The 14,163-nt window shown below is 41.2% G+C and overlaps 1 protein-coding gene across 2 annotated transcripts in view; it reads right to left on the reverse strand.

Moving 5' to 3' along the window:
• camk4 (calcium/calmodulin-dependent protein kinase IV) overlaps positions 1-13,438 on the reverse strand; it is a 79,832-nt gene extending 66,394 nt beyond the window's left edge. The window contains exons 1-2 of one of the 2 annotated variants that reach the window (XM_031893228.1): positions 13,265-13,438; positions 12,799-12,888 (exon numbers count right to left, since the gene is read on the reverse strand). In XM_031893228.1, coding sequence (XP_031749088.1) covers positions 12,799-12,888; positions 13,265-13,266 — 92 coding nt within the window. In that variant the 5' untranslated portion in view covers positions 13,267-13,438. Of the gene's footprint in view, positions 1-12,798 lie in introns of both variants that reach the window. The other variant, XM_002943312.5, reaches the window with a different exon arrangement.
• Positions 13,439-14,163: the final 725 nt, after the last annotated feature.

A 14,163-nucleotide genomic window follows, 5' to 3' on the forward strand; every position in this document is an offset into this window, starting at 1 on the left:
CTTGTATAAATAGCAATGTACATTAAAGCGATTAATAGAGAGACAATACAACAATGAAACATAAAGAGAAAAACACAATTCGTTTTCACCAGAATCAATTAAACAAGCAGTTCCCTGACAGAGGGCAAAAGTCAAGCCCCAACTAAAAAAGTGAAGATTCAGATGGAGCAGATCTTAATTCACAATTTTTGTCCTTGTCTGATTAATATCTGAATAGTGAATATTGCTTGATCAGATATAATTTGGGAAGGATATTATTTTGTTCCTCCACACAGGCAAAGAGGTTGTGTCAAGAATGTCTAAATCAGCATCTGTATCTCTATGGGCACCTAAAGGCAGAAGAGAAGGCTACAGTCTGAAGTCTGGATGGCAGGAATACAGCAAAAGAAAAACGTTTGCATCCTGTTTGAGTGATTTTAGATTCAAATGAATCCTCATCCTCTAACAGCAGTGACTACCCTGAAGATTATGAACCAGAAAATGACCTGCCCAACTTCCAACACTCACTGCTGTAGGTGCTTTTCATTTCACATTAAGGTTCTCATGGACATTAAAGTAGAGTAATTATATGTCTAAGCCTTTAAAAGGAGAAGGAAAGGTAAAATTACTGGGGGTGCCAAATGTTACCTGCGCACAAGTGATCCTCTTCCTCCTGCTTCTTTCTTTGCAATCCAGGGGCCAGCGCATACGCAGTACAGTGAAAAAGCTTTTTTGTTCAAGTCCAGCTTTTCACTCTACTCCGCATGAGTAAGCGGCGTGAAGACAGAAGAAGAAGGAGGATAACGTGCTTGCAGGTACCCCAGGCTGGTGCAGTTTTCTCCAAACAGGAGCACTGACCCGGGGTAACAGGTAAGTGATTACAATCACCTAATATTTTGGCATCCCCGGTGATTATACCTTTTCTTCTCCTTTAATGAGACAACAAAGCAAACTCCTGTTGGTTTCATAGCAAGAAGCCTACATCCTGATTATTAAATATGAACATTATGCAGGTAATGCTTCTTAATAAAACTGGAGGAACTGTGCTGGCTGTGTCTGAGCATCCTGGGCAAAGCACTTCTTTTCTTGCCATCCCTAATCCCTTGTCACAAAACTGCAGGAGAGATAAACTCAGTAAAATTGCTTTTCTCCAAACAGCAGCAGTAGCAGCACACATTGTACCACCTATAAATTAAGATGAAAATTTAGAAACTAGAGACACACTGAAACGTGTTTTAGGTCACATTGGTAAAAAGCTGTTTCATTTCTATTGGTTTTATTGGCTTTTACACCCTTTTAACTTGATTACTCATTTCAAATTGTACTTTGTAAACCTTAACCACTGATAAGGAAAGACTTGTGTCCCTCCCACACAAAACACAATATGGTGTCTATAGAGTGCTACATGGCAACACAGCTGTCAGATTTTTATAAAACATTTGTAATATAAACTACCTTAGTGCAAATAATAAGATTTAGGTCCCATCATAGTACCGGGTACCAATTAAGGGGCATGGCGGGGCACTACATTTTTTCAAGTGGCTACAGAACCCGAAAGATCTTCTTAATCTAAACAACTTTGTGTAAAAAAGTGTAAAAAGCCATTTAGAAGATAGTTGCAGCAGTTTAGGCAGAAAAGGATAAGTGCATGCATGATCTTGTTCATAACTGCTTATAACAAGTCTTTCACACCCAAACACATCTATAAATAGTTTTTTCCTTGAGGGCTGCATACATTTTTTTATTCAATTCAAGTCTTAATGAAATTATATATTTAATAAAGAATAATGCATCCCTTTTAAAATATGTATTGTACAGTGTTTGCATTGGTCTGCTGCACCTCTTCCAAAACAGTTCCATATTGGAGCCCATAAACACCACACAATAATCGAATGAGTTACTATGTATAGTATTTGCTATTACCCAATATAACTCAGAGCTATGCAGTCTGAAACCCCCAGAGCAGTCAAGTCCAGACTCTGTGACTGGTACTTCATATAATGCTGGATAATCATTTAAATCATTTTATAGATTTAACAACATTATACAGAAAGTTCACTTTGCAATAAAGTTTAGTATGTTATACCCTGTCCTATTCAGAACAACTTTTTAGTTGGTCTGATTTTTTTGGTTCTGATTGTTGAGTTATTAGCCCTTCTATTCTGCCTCTTCTTGACTTGCAACTGAAAATGCTCTCTGGTATGTTGTTCTGTGTAGCACTGCATTGCCATGTTAAGGGGCAGATTTATAAAAATATGAGTTTCAAGCTTAATGCATAAAAACTCGCTCACTTCCTACTCATTCCTATGGGATTTTTACAAGTGTATTTATCAAATGGTGAACTCCAATATTCACCCATTAATAAATAAGCTTCTAAAAATCCCATAGGAATGAATAGAATGTGGGTGAGTATTTATGTATTAAATTTTAAACTCGAATTTTTGATAAATCTCAACCTTAAGGTGGCCATACACGGGCCGACTATAGCTGCCGATATCGGTCCCTTGGACCGATTCGGCAGCTAATCGGCCCGTGTATGGGGAGAGCAGATCGGCCTGGCCGACCGATATCTGGCCTGAAATTGGCCAGATCTCGATCGGCCAGGTTAGAAAATCTGGTCGGATCGGGGACTGCATCGGCTCGTTGATGCGGTCCCCGATCCGACTGCCCCATTGCCGCCCACATAATCCGATCGTCTGGCCCCAGGGCCAAACGATCGGATTATTATTTTTTTTACCTAAATGGTCCCCGATATCGCCCACCCGTAGGTGGGGATATCGGGGGAAGATCCGCTCGCTTGGCGACATCGCCAAGCGAGCGGATCTGCTCGTGTATGGCCACCTTTAGTGTCGCTGTGAATCACAGAACATCAGAGGATATACATACAGAAATACAAAGGTGTTCATCATACACTTGTTTCAGAGGTGGAAGTTTAGAAGGGCATTTTAAGAAAGCAGACAGTTGGAAAAGAAGTATCTGTATAAAATACAAATTCTGCATTAAAAAATGGTATAAACATAAGGAGTTTTAAAGCTTTAAAATTTTAAATAACAGAAACATTCTCATTTGGAATTACTTCCATAGGTGCCTTGGGCACCCTATATATTGTCATTGTGGAAACCCCCTTAGTGCTCATGCACTTGTGGCAGGGGCAGTAATAAATGACCCCTATGACTGTAGCAGTGTATGGTAGTACTGTATTACAGCTGCTTGGGGTCTTTAGGTGCGAAAAGAAATCATCCCACATAAAATGCCAGCCACACATTGCAGAAACCTCGCAAAGTCTGCTCAGATTTACAATCTTCTTATTAGTTTTCCCTCCAGTTTGGACATAAAGTTTATTTAGTCAAACAGCAGGTTGAAGATAGCAGAAAAGCACTGCGCTCAATACAGTAAACTTCAACTAACCTGAACCAAAAATATACATGTACACTGGAAACTACATATAATTAAAATGACACAAGTACACTAATGGGCAAAGGTGCCCAATGGCTGGCATACAGTAACTGTCAAACTGCTTGTGCCATGGTAAATGGTCTTAAATGATTCACTAATAAGAAAAATACAAGTATGGGACCTGTTTTCAGAATACTCAGGACTCTTTCCATACAAAAATTTAGATCACCATACTTTAAAAAAAATAATTTAAACATTAAATAAACCCAATAGGAGTATTTTGCCTCCAATAAGGATTAATTATATCTTAGTTGGGATCAGGTACAAGGTACTGTTTTATTATTACAGAGAAAAGTCAAGCCATTTCTAAAAATTTTAATTATTTGATTCAAATTATGCCTGTGGGAGATGGCCTCCCTATAATGTTGAGCTTTCTGGATAATGTGGTTCTGGATCCCAAATATTTATTTGTATTTGTCTTTAACTTTAACTATTACCCTTGAAGTGTTCAATAAAAACCAAGGCCACAAGATAAATTCCCCTTATTAGTCAAACAGCTTCCAACAAATGTTGTGTGTAATTGTGAAAATGTATGGATTCTGACAATTCTAGGCTTGGTATATGGGGTTTGTATATCTATGCAAAGAGGTGCATTTAAGACAAGTGATAGATCTTGCCTTGATCCTTATACTGAACCCACAGAGTCAGAAAGTAACATTTCTAATTGGAGAGGAGAAGACAGGATTAATTCTTCTAGAACACTCATTCAGCTAAGCCCATTAAAATTCTATAGTTCCCACTGTACTTTCTATAGTTTGGGGTCCAAAAATGACACCTAATTGGCAGATTACTGAATGTACTTAAAAAAAACACATTTCCAAGTGCCATTCTGATTTCTTGCACTTGTTATAAATAGAGCCCTGCTTTGCTTTCTGAAGCAGACAGAATAATAATAATACAAGCTGGAAATGTCTGATCTGTAACTTTTGTGTAAGGATATTATAGAAATGGAATTTGTTCTAGGCACTATAAAATTGTGTTTTAGCTAGCAGATATAAAATGGGACATCTAGACCTGGTATTCTGATCAATTATTCATTGCCCATTTTTTATGCAGCTTGCCAGGGATTTTTACATTCCATTTCATACATGTTCTAAGAATAACTCACTCATTTAGCTAAGGTTATATTTTTATAGGTTAGATAGATTAAAATATGCATCATTTATACAAGATGTGGCACAGAAATATGTGGTAACTTCTTTAATGCACTAATATCTGCCAATGAGTGGACATTTATGAATCCCGTGCAAAGTGCCATGATGTTATTACAATAAAGTATTTTTCAAGAATTTCTAGCGTAAATGTGGGTACCCATGTCTGGACTGAGATTCAAAATAAGCCCTGGCATTTCAAGTTCACTGCGACCCAAGCAGCCCCCCACCAGCCCACCAATAGTGACAGTTTATAGTATTTTACAGCAGCCCCTCTGGCATTTGCCCGAAGCCACAGATCTGCCAGTCTGGACCTGTAGGTACCCTGTGGTTGTATTTACTTCAACTTGGGCGCATTGCACCAATGAATGCAAACTAGAGTCCATGTTGGTAAATCATGCAAATCCTGCATTTGTGTTGGGATGGCATAACATCCATTTTTGACATAGTGAAAAGATCTTTCAGACTTATACTTTCTATGCAGTTATAATTCATTCAAAAACATTAGAATCACTTCAGGAGTGAGCTTCGCTAGATAATTATCTTTTTACAGTATGACTTTTACTGCATTGAGCTTATCTATGCGATTGCATAAGTAAAACTAGGATACTGTAGTTTAAAAGGGCCTTTCATTTTCCCATAGACAATTGTGCAAAAAATCTAATTCATTAAAGGGTCTTGAACTTCCATGTAGTTGCACTACAGGTTCCTACAGCTGCCTGAATCAGTTGCTGCAGTAAAGTAGTGCCATTTTAGGCAAGCGAAGATGTAACTGGACACAACTGCACCCTTTTTGTGGTGCAATGTGTCTTAATGCAACTCCCCTTGGCAATTGCAATTTCACTGGAATTGTATCGAAAAATACAGCATTGCTGGTAAAAAAAAAATGATGAATGAACTTTGCACTTTGCAGATGAGTAAGTAAATCGCCCTACTGGCTGCAAGCACTGTCGTACAGAAGGAGAAGTTGAAACACTTTATATTTAATACCCATCTTTACTTTATGTTGCAAAGTATCTAGTAATACATTACTTTACATACATTGATCCCTCAGATTAAAATAATTTAGTGTCTCAATGTACTGTATAACTTAAAGGAGAACTAAATTCTAAAAATGAATATGGCTAGAAATGCCATATTTCATATAAAGAAAATACTATGCCAGCTTAAAGGTTCAGCATCACTATAACAGTAATTATCCAGACCTTCATATTTTGTCACAGGAGCTCCCCATCTTGGATTCTGTTAGAAGTGTCAGGGACATACTGTAAGTCACTGATTCATAATTCCCAATCATTGGCTCGTGCAATCTGTCATTTTGATTCACTGGCATTTTATACAAGTGGTGGATCTTTTTATACAAGTGGTTCTATTAGCCCCAAAATAGAACGTGTGCAATATTTATTGAAAACTTAAGAAGTATAGCCATAAGTCAGAAAGGCCTGCCCCAGATGTACAACCATTAATGCACCGGTGTTACAGGGAGAAAAACAACACACAGTGGATTGGTTGCGAGGAGCCTTACATGCTATAAATATATTATATCAACATTGAGCTGCTTCACTTGAGACATAAATGATTAATGGAAATTTACCGCATTCTGGATTTCATGGGACTAAAATGAGATTCTACTTGTTCAGAAATCCTATTTCATTCATTGCTACTGACATGTGCGTATGGTCACTAATATGTGCATTTCTGACCCAAGAAGCATTAGAGAACTCATTACCTTATTCTCTCAGAAGACAATGAATCTTAAACAAAAGTTGCCTATGGGATTCCCTGTTGAGTCAGATAAAAGGGGAAAATCTGTTTTGGAACATCAGCCTAAAGGTACAGAATCTACCTTCCTAGGCAATACCAACCAGTGAGTTCTTGAAGTGTCTACTGACATTTAGTGGGATGTAATGGCTATTTCTCATGATTTTTATATTGCATGCAAAGCTTATATGGGGTTTACTGTAGGTGTACTCATCCAGGCATATTTAGGCCTACTTTCTGTAATGGTTCACTCCAGGCATCAGTGAGAAGCTTTATGAGGTTATGTAATAAAAGGCACTAAGTTTGCCCAGGAGCAGTAACCCACAGCAACCAATCAGGAGGTATGATGTACTGGTTACCTATTTAAAAGCAAACATCTTACTGGTTGCTGTGAGTTTTTGCTACTTGGCAAACTTTTATTATATATGGGAGTTAGTCACAATTACAACTGTAACTTCACTGCACTGGAGGTTGGCACCTTCATATCTATTCTCACTTTAGATTAATTATATCTTGAACTTAAAAAAAAAAAAGTATCCATCTTCTTTTTCTGCACAACCTGACACCTGCATAAAATAGTATATTGCTACTCTAGACACAAAATAAGGAATACTGCAGGCACAGCAACTCAGTCAACTTGTTAGAACCTTATGAAACCATAAACCCTTTAGTTATCCATTGTTTGTCTGATAAAGTACTGAGTTCTCTGCCTCTATATGTCTTTTAAAGGAACAGTAACACCAAAAAAATGAAAGTGTATAAAAGTAACTAAAATATAATGTGCTGCTGCCCTGCACTGGTAAAAGTTGTGTGTTTACTTCAGAAAGTCTACTATAATGTATATAAATAAGCTGCTGTGTAGCCATGGAGGCAGCCATTCAAAGGAGAAAAGGCACAGGCACATAGCAGATAACAGATAAAACACTATTGTATTCTACAGAGCTTATCTGTTATCTGCTATGTAACCTGTGCCTTTTCTCCTTTTTTCCATCTTAAATGGTTGCCCCCATGGCTACACAGCAGCTTATTATATAAATTATACTAGTGTTACTGTAGCAAACACACCAGTTTTACCAGTGCAGGGCAACAGTGCATTATATATTTATTACTTTAAAGCTCTTTCATTTTTTAGTGTTACTGATCCTTTAACATGAGGCTTTTATTTTAGTTTAAAGAGGACTAAGGAATAATAAAGTATTCTATTGTGTTTGTCAAGCAAAATAAACTTCACTTACACTATATCAATTATTTTAAACTTTTTTTCTTCAGCCTTGGAATTCACATTTGCAGCAAGCAGGCAGGCGCCACTTTGTGGCTTTGCATCCTGCCAAAATCTTGTTTCTGTGTCAGAATGGGCGGCCTGATGCCCATACCCATGCACTTGTTACAAAATGAGATGGTGAGGAGGAAGGGGGAATGAGAGGAGTGCAGCAACAGAAGTTCTGAATTAAAAATGAAAGGCATAGAGGTGTGTCACGCAATATATGTTTGACAGCTGGGATTTTAAAATGCTTTTATAATGGGTATGGATGTGTTAATAAAAAATGAATTTGGGTTTCATGTTTAATTTGAAAAGAGACTTTCATTATACAGCTTTTTATGCTTGGGAGACAGGTCCCTTTTAAAGGAAAATATTACCCTTACAAAAGTGGCATGTGTAAGAGAGGTGCACAGTAGAACTGATGGATCCATGAGTAGGTAATTTCAACACCTTCCCATAGCAAATGAATAATATAAGCAATGATACATACATCTGTAAGCAGTTGTTCCAGTACTGGATGCAACAGGAATGAATGGTTGGAACATTGCCTTACAGACTATACTGAAGGTTTTTGAACGTCAAAAGAATAGCCAGGCGACTAAATAATAGCCGCAGGCGACAAAAGAATAGCCGTGCGACAAAATAATAGCCACGGGCAACAAAATAATAGCCGTGCGACAAAATAATAGGCACGGGCGACAATTTTTTTTTCCGCACAACATTTTCGCGTTTCGCGAGTTTTTAGCGAGATTCGCTCATCACTATTTATAACTAACTTGTATCCCATGACCAAAGTCAGCAGTGGGCATTAGTAAACTATAAAACCACATTAAAGATACACTTTAGGGCCAAAGTGTGGGTATCTGTCTGTACAACATCTCATTCCAAAACCAAGTTGGCCTAAAATGACTCTATACAGGCCCCGAATAACATATCTTTCTCCCTGCACTCAGATTCATGAGTTAAGAGAGCTGAAGTTGAGCTGCTTGAGATACAGAATGAAACTGAGTACAGGGTGAAAGGTACATTATACTGGGGGCTGTATAGAGTATTTTTAGGGACTTGATAAAAGGCTTTCTTATTCTTTAAACAGTCTCTACCCTCTATACTTGTGGGAAGGCTTTCTACTCATGTTGGAACAATGTTGTTGGGATTTGCTTTGTTGGACACTAATGATTAGCAACCAGGCCCGGCTTGCATTGGCCTTTCAGTAAATCTCTAAAGTTATATTGTTGAGGCCAGGCCACAAGTTCCGCATCTCTGCAAGTCCAATTCAGTGTACAGACCTCAGTTTTACATGGGGTTAATTATCTTGCTGAAACAGGAAAGGGCCTTCCCCAAACTACATTTGGCACATTATTCTGGCAATTATGGGTGTGGCTTAAATTACTAATTATCAGAAGAGGTTCCACACTCTCTTTGCCATGTAGCAGAGAGGTTCATATTAGGGCTCGCATCAACTGAGCTTTGAATCTAGTGAAACAAATCTGTGGCGCAGAACTAATCAATGATAGCGGCAACCGTTCAGTCACATGGCCCTTATCCATTCAGTGCCCGTATCTTACCCATCTGTGCAAACACTTACTAACTAGATCATTCTGATGCTATACAAACTGCACTCAGAGAATAAATCAATAAATTAAATAATATTATGCAATGCATTTATACAACGAGATAAGTCCCGCTTGGGCACAAATATGAGGCTGGGGTGGGACTCTCTAATCTCTTTTCTGTAAAAATGAGAACTTAATCTTTACAAACCAGTAAACAAGCTGTTGTACTAGCAACTATATATTTTCCGACCTGATTATTTCCCTGTACATCAACAGCTAGAATTCAAACTCTCATAGTTACAGAGTGAGCAAATATGAACTTGTGTATAGAAAACAGACTGTTATCTTTGAATGCACCTGGCGCAATGTATACACCTGCTGAGTATAACCCATGCTCAGCTAAATAAACTTTTACAATAGACAAGGTTGCAGAATACAGTCAAACAGCGTATCCAAAACACTGTAATGTTGCTTACGCCAGCAGTGAAATCTAAAGGGACTGTTTATAGTAATGCAGTGTAGATGCTGTCAATATTACAACAGCTCTTTTTAAACTAATTCTTTTGCAAACAAACTCTATAGCTGCTTTCTCTATCATAAATATTATATTTTAACTGTAATATTTACACACACACAGGACACATTAAACATAGAATGATATCTCTAAGTACACGTAAAGAACTGGGTATTTAACCCTGGGGAGGAGTGACATTTCACATTATAGGTAACATTCAAATGTAATTGTCTTATAAAAATGAATAACAGATTAGAGATAAGAAAATCCCAATGCAGCTTGGGTGGCAGAAAAGATTCTAAGTTTATTTCCTTCCCCAAACTGCTGCCTGTAACATTCGTCTCTCTTGGAGCGACGTTTCGGCCTCAGTAGAGACCCTTCTCAAGCAGAGAACTTTATAAACCTTGCTGAGACCGAACATCAGTTCAATAAATTACCCGTTTTCACTTTGCAAGACCTATAAGGGCAGTTTTATATGATGCTACATAATGTTTTGATTTTGGCACCCAGGCAATTAGCTTATACAAACGGAGTGCAAACTATATGCTCGTATATACAGTATAGTCAGGAAACCAGAACGTGGTGCACTCAAAGTGTAAAAAAATTAAAGTTTTTTTTATCAAATTTCGGTCCCACTAGGAGACTCAAGACATATTTACATAGTACGGCTGATCAGACCTGTTAAATGCAATGTAGGCCTATACATTAGGGCTTTAATGAACATCTTGAGAAATGTATTTCCTCCCCAGAGCCCAATTCATTACGCTCTGTATGTGGGACACCTGGGCAGATTCATACTGGCATGTGCCTTGGGCTGTGACCGCCGTCCACCATGGCCGGGCTCCAACTACACACCACCAAGCTCCCACTCCACCATGGTGGGCCCCTGGGTACTATGGGCCTGGGTAGCACTTATGGTAATCTGCCGATGGTGAAGTTAAAACAAGACATCTCATTTGATACTAAATGCCTGCAGGTGCTGAGTGTAAGGCAGGGGGCCAATCAGGGCTTCACGTTTATAGTTTGTGCCTACATTCCTGCAAAGAGGGGGCCAGAATCCAGTGGAGTAACAATAGAAGAAGACAACCCTGTGGTCATGGGGGGCCAAGGGGACAGTGGGGCTCAGACCATGTGGTCTGCTTCCTCCAATGGTGCATTTAATCTCTGCTCACTGCCGGCTCTCTGGTAGGAGAGTGGGTAGGAGTGGGGATTTATAATGCAAACAGGCCTGGGCAGATGCGCCAGGGTGCAGGGAGAGGGGGGAAGGAAGACAGGGCTTTGCTACTCTTTGCCGGACTCTTACAAAGACATTTTTTGCCTGGGAGCCCGGCACAGACATGTTACTCCACTGCCAGAATCTCCCTACTTCCCCTGCCTGAGGACTGCACAATTGATAGGCTCTAGGAACTTGTGATGGCACCAAACAGCCAACCTGGGCAAATAAACATGATCATTGGCCTGAACTTTTATGGGATTCGGCATCTTAAGCTGGCCATAAACAGCACTATAGTCAGTGCTTGCTGTACTGAAGTACAAATCAAGTAAAAAAGGCCAAGTAAAAAAGGATATACGCAGATCCTCTTCCTGATGTTCTGAGCTTTGAGGCTTCTGGACCAAATTAATGGAGCTAAACATAGGCAAATACTGTGACTGATACATAGGCCAATTGACCAGGCACCATGCAGGATTGGCCAGTGTATGGCTGCCTTTAAACCAGTGCTTATATTGGCTGGCCTAACAAATCCTGAAAACTTGTTAAATCAGCCAGTTGGGTGAATCCCTAAAAAATTCCAGAACCCCCTCCTTCTCCTCTGCACCCACTTAACCTGAGTTCTGAGTTGTAAGGTAGGAGGGAGGGGAACATCTCATTCTCGCACCCAACTAATCCCAGCTTTGCAGTGAATTTACCAAAGTTTTTGGAGTAGACTCCCCAGCACCCCAGCTTTTGTAATACTCCATATTCTATAAGGTATATGTAAAATATGGCCCATAGGATCCAATGAAGCCATGCTCTATGCTATAACTTTTGAATGAAGCCTATCTCACACATGGGGGAAGCATATTTTTATTAACGGAAAATGTTTCATTTTACTAATGATTTCGGCATTTGTGCCCAAGTTTGTGTGGCACCTCTCACTGAAGGCAAGCCAATATATCCCTTGCAGTACTATTAACAGCACAGCACATTCCTGCCATGTTATCCCTATAAAATGTTTAGCACAGGAATGAGATATGAAAAGATCTGAATCATTTTCCTTATTGCCTTCACTGCCAGTAGGAAATGCATTATGCAAATAGATTTTCTATTGTTACCACCGGGAAACACCACTTATTATGGGATGGCTCTATTGTTCATCCAACGCCAGTGAAAGTGTAAATACCGATGGAGAAAAGGTGAAAGCAATAAAATCAGATCTCCAGCAGGGGGAACAAGCTCCAACCAGGATAACCACCTACTGTGTTACTAAATGCAAAGCCATTCTAAGTATATGGATCAGAGGTGTTCATCTCTTGGTAGGCTAGGGCTCCCCCCTGCTGCTGTTTATGCTTTAGGGGTGTGGGGGAATGGCAGTTTAACAACAGCTCAGCATCCCTGAGTATGTTACTCACCCACAGATACTGGTAGCCTTATATTTCCCCTAGGGTTGCCTTCCAGTTCCATGCAAACAACATTCACAGAATAGTAAGGTTAACCTCAGACAAGACCATATTGCCATATCACACTGAGCATATGATACATATTTAGTTTTTTGCTTAGGGATGCCAAATGAATAGGAAGGATATACTAATGGGTATATCTGCTGGTAAAGGCTGATGGAGCAGCAGTAGGGGTGACCAGGGTTGCAGCACAAAGCACTGTCCCCAGCTGGTACATCCAGTCCCTGCTGCTGCTGATTGCTTCTAGGAACTTGTGATGGTGCCAAGCTGCCAGCCTGGGCATGTGGGCATATCAAACTGCTATTTATATCACCCTTTCAGCAACTTTAGCCCTGACCGGGGATGCTTGGCACACGGTGGGTACCAGGGAGGGAAGGTGCCCATTGTGCATATGAATGAATGGAGGGGAGGGGAGTGCCAGGCCCCACCAAGCATCTCTGCTAAACAGGACTGTGCTGCTCTTACCGTCCCAGCTCGGACTCCAGCTCGTAGTAATGGGCCAAGGTGTCTTTATTGGAGCCATCGATCCAGTATTCGGGAGCAGCGCTGCCAGACCTGGAGGAAGAGGAGGAGGAGGAGGTAGAGGAGGATGCTGTGGAGGAGGAAGAAGACGACGAAGACGAGGAGGGCAGAGTGACTTTCAGCATGTCGGGGAGGCACAGGCGGACAGGGCAGCCAGGAGGGGGAATGGCAGGGAGACGGAGAGCAGATCAGAGACCCTCAGTGAATAGAGCGGAGGGGGCAGCCAATGGAGCGGCTGCATGGAGAGGAGGCAGCTGTGTGAGCCCGGCTCTCTCCCACACGCACAGCCAGGAGCTGCATCCAGCGCCCAGGGACAGGCAGACCCCGCTGCAGCCCACACAGAGAGAGGCAAACCGTGCAAGAATACACAGAAGTGAGTCGAGAGACAGGCAGCAGGGCTGGAGCTTACATAGATGGGCAGAGCCGTGTGTGTGCCAGGCCAGCGCTGCCAAGTGTATTTATAGGCTCCTCTCTAGTTTGTTTAGCTGAGATACTGCTGCTGCCATCGCAACCCTGCACTGTGCGGAGAGATGGAGAGACGGAGAGATGCTGCTGCTGCCTGCGCTCCGTGTGAGGGGTTTGTGTCAAGCTCCTGTCTCTACTGGCGGGAACAACAGCGACACCCAGTGGCGGATAAACATAAGGTCCGGGGCTCAGGGCTCAGGGCTCAGGGGGGGCTGCATGAGATAATAATAACAATACATCGCTACCCGCACTGTGTGCCCTCACCCTCCGCTTGTCCAACATGGCTGGGGCAGAATGCAGCACCGACAGGGATCGGGGGCAGTGGGCCAGAATGTGCCTTGAAATACATGGAATGGAACATGGAGAAGTGGAGAAGGGAATTACCCTGGGAAGACAGAACACTATATAGGAGGATTTGGGGTAAAATAGACAGGGGCAGGTACAGGGGCAGATACATGCTGGTGAGTAGAAAAGGATGGTACATTCTGGAACATGGGGAACCAGGAGGGGAGAGAAAATAAGTTAGCATTGGGGAATGTTATAGGGTGCCAGAGGCAGGTAACATAGGGGCAGGTAACATGGGTGCCAGAGGCAGGTAACATAGGGGCAGGGGCAGGTAACATGGGTGCCAGAGGCAGGTAACATGGGTGCAGGGGCAGGTAACATGGGTGCCAGAGGCAGGTAACATGGGTGCAAGGGCAGGTAACATGGGTGACAGAGGCAGGTAACATGGTGCCAGAGGCAGGTAACATGGGTGCAGGGGCAGGTAACATGGGTGCCAGAGGCAGGTAACATGGGTGCAAGGGCAGGTAACATGGGTGACAGAGGCAGGTAACATGGGTG

The sequence above is a fragment of the Xenopus tropicalis genome, chromosome 1 (genome assembly GCF_000004195.4).
Source record: "Xenopus tropicalis strain Nigerian chromosome 1, UCB_Xtro_10.0, whole genome shotgun sequence".
Classification (NCBI taxonomy): Eukaryota; Metazoa; Chordata; class Amphibia; order Anura; family Pipidae; genus Xenopus; species Xenopus tropicalis.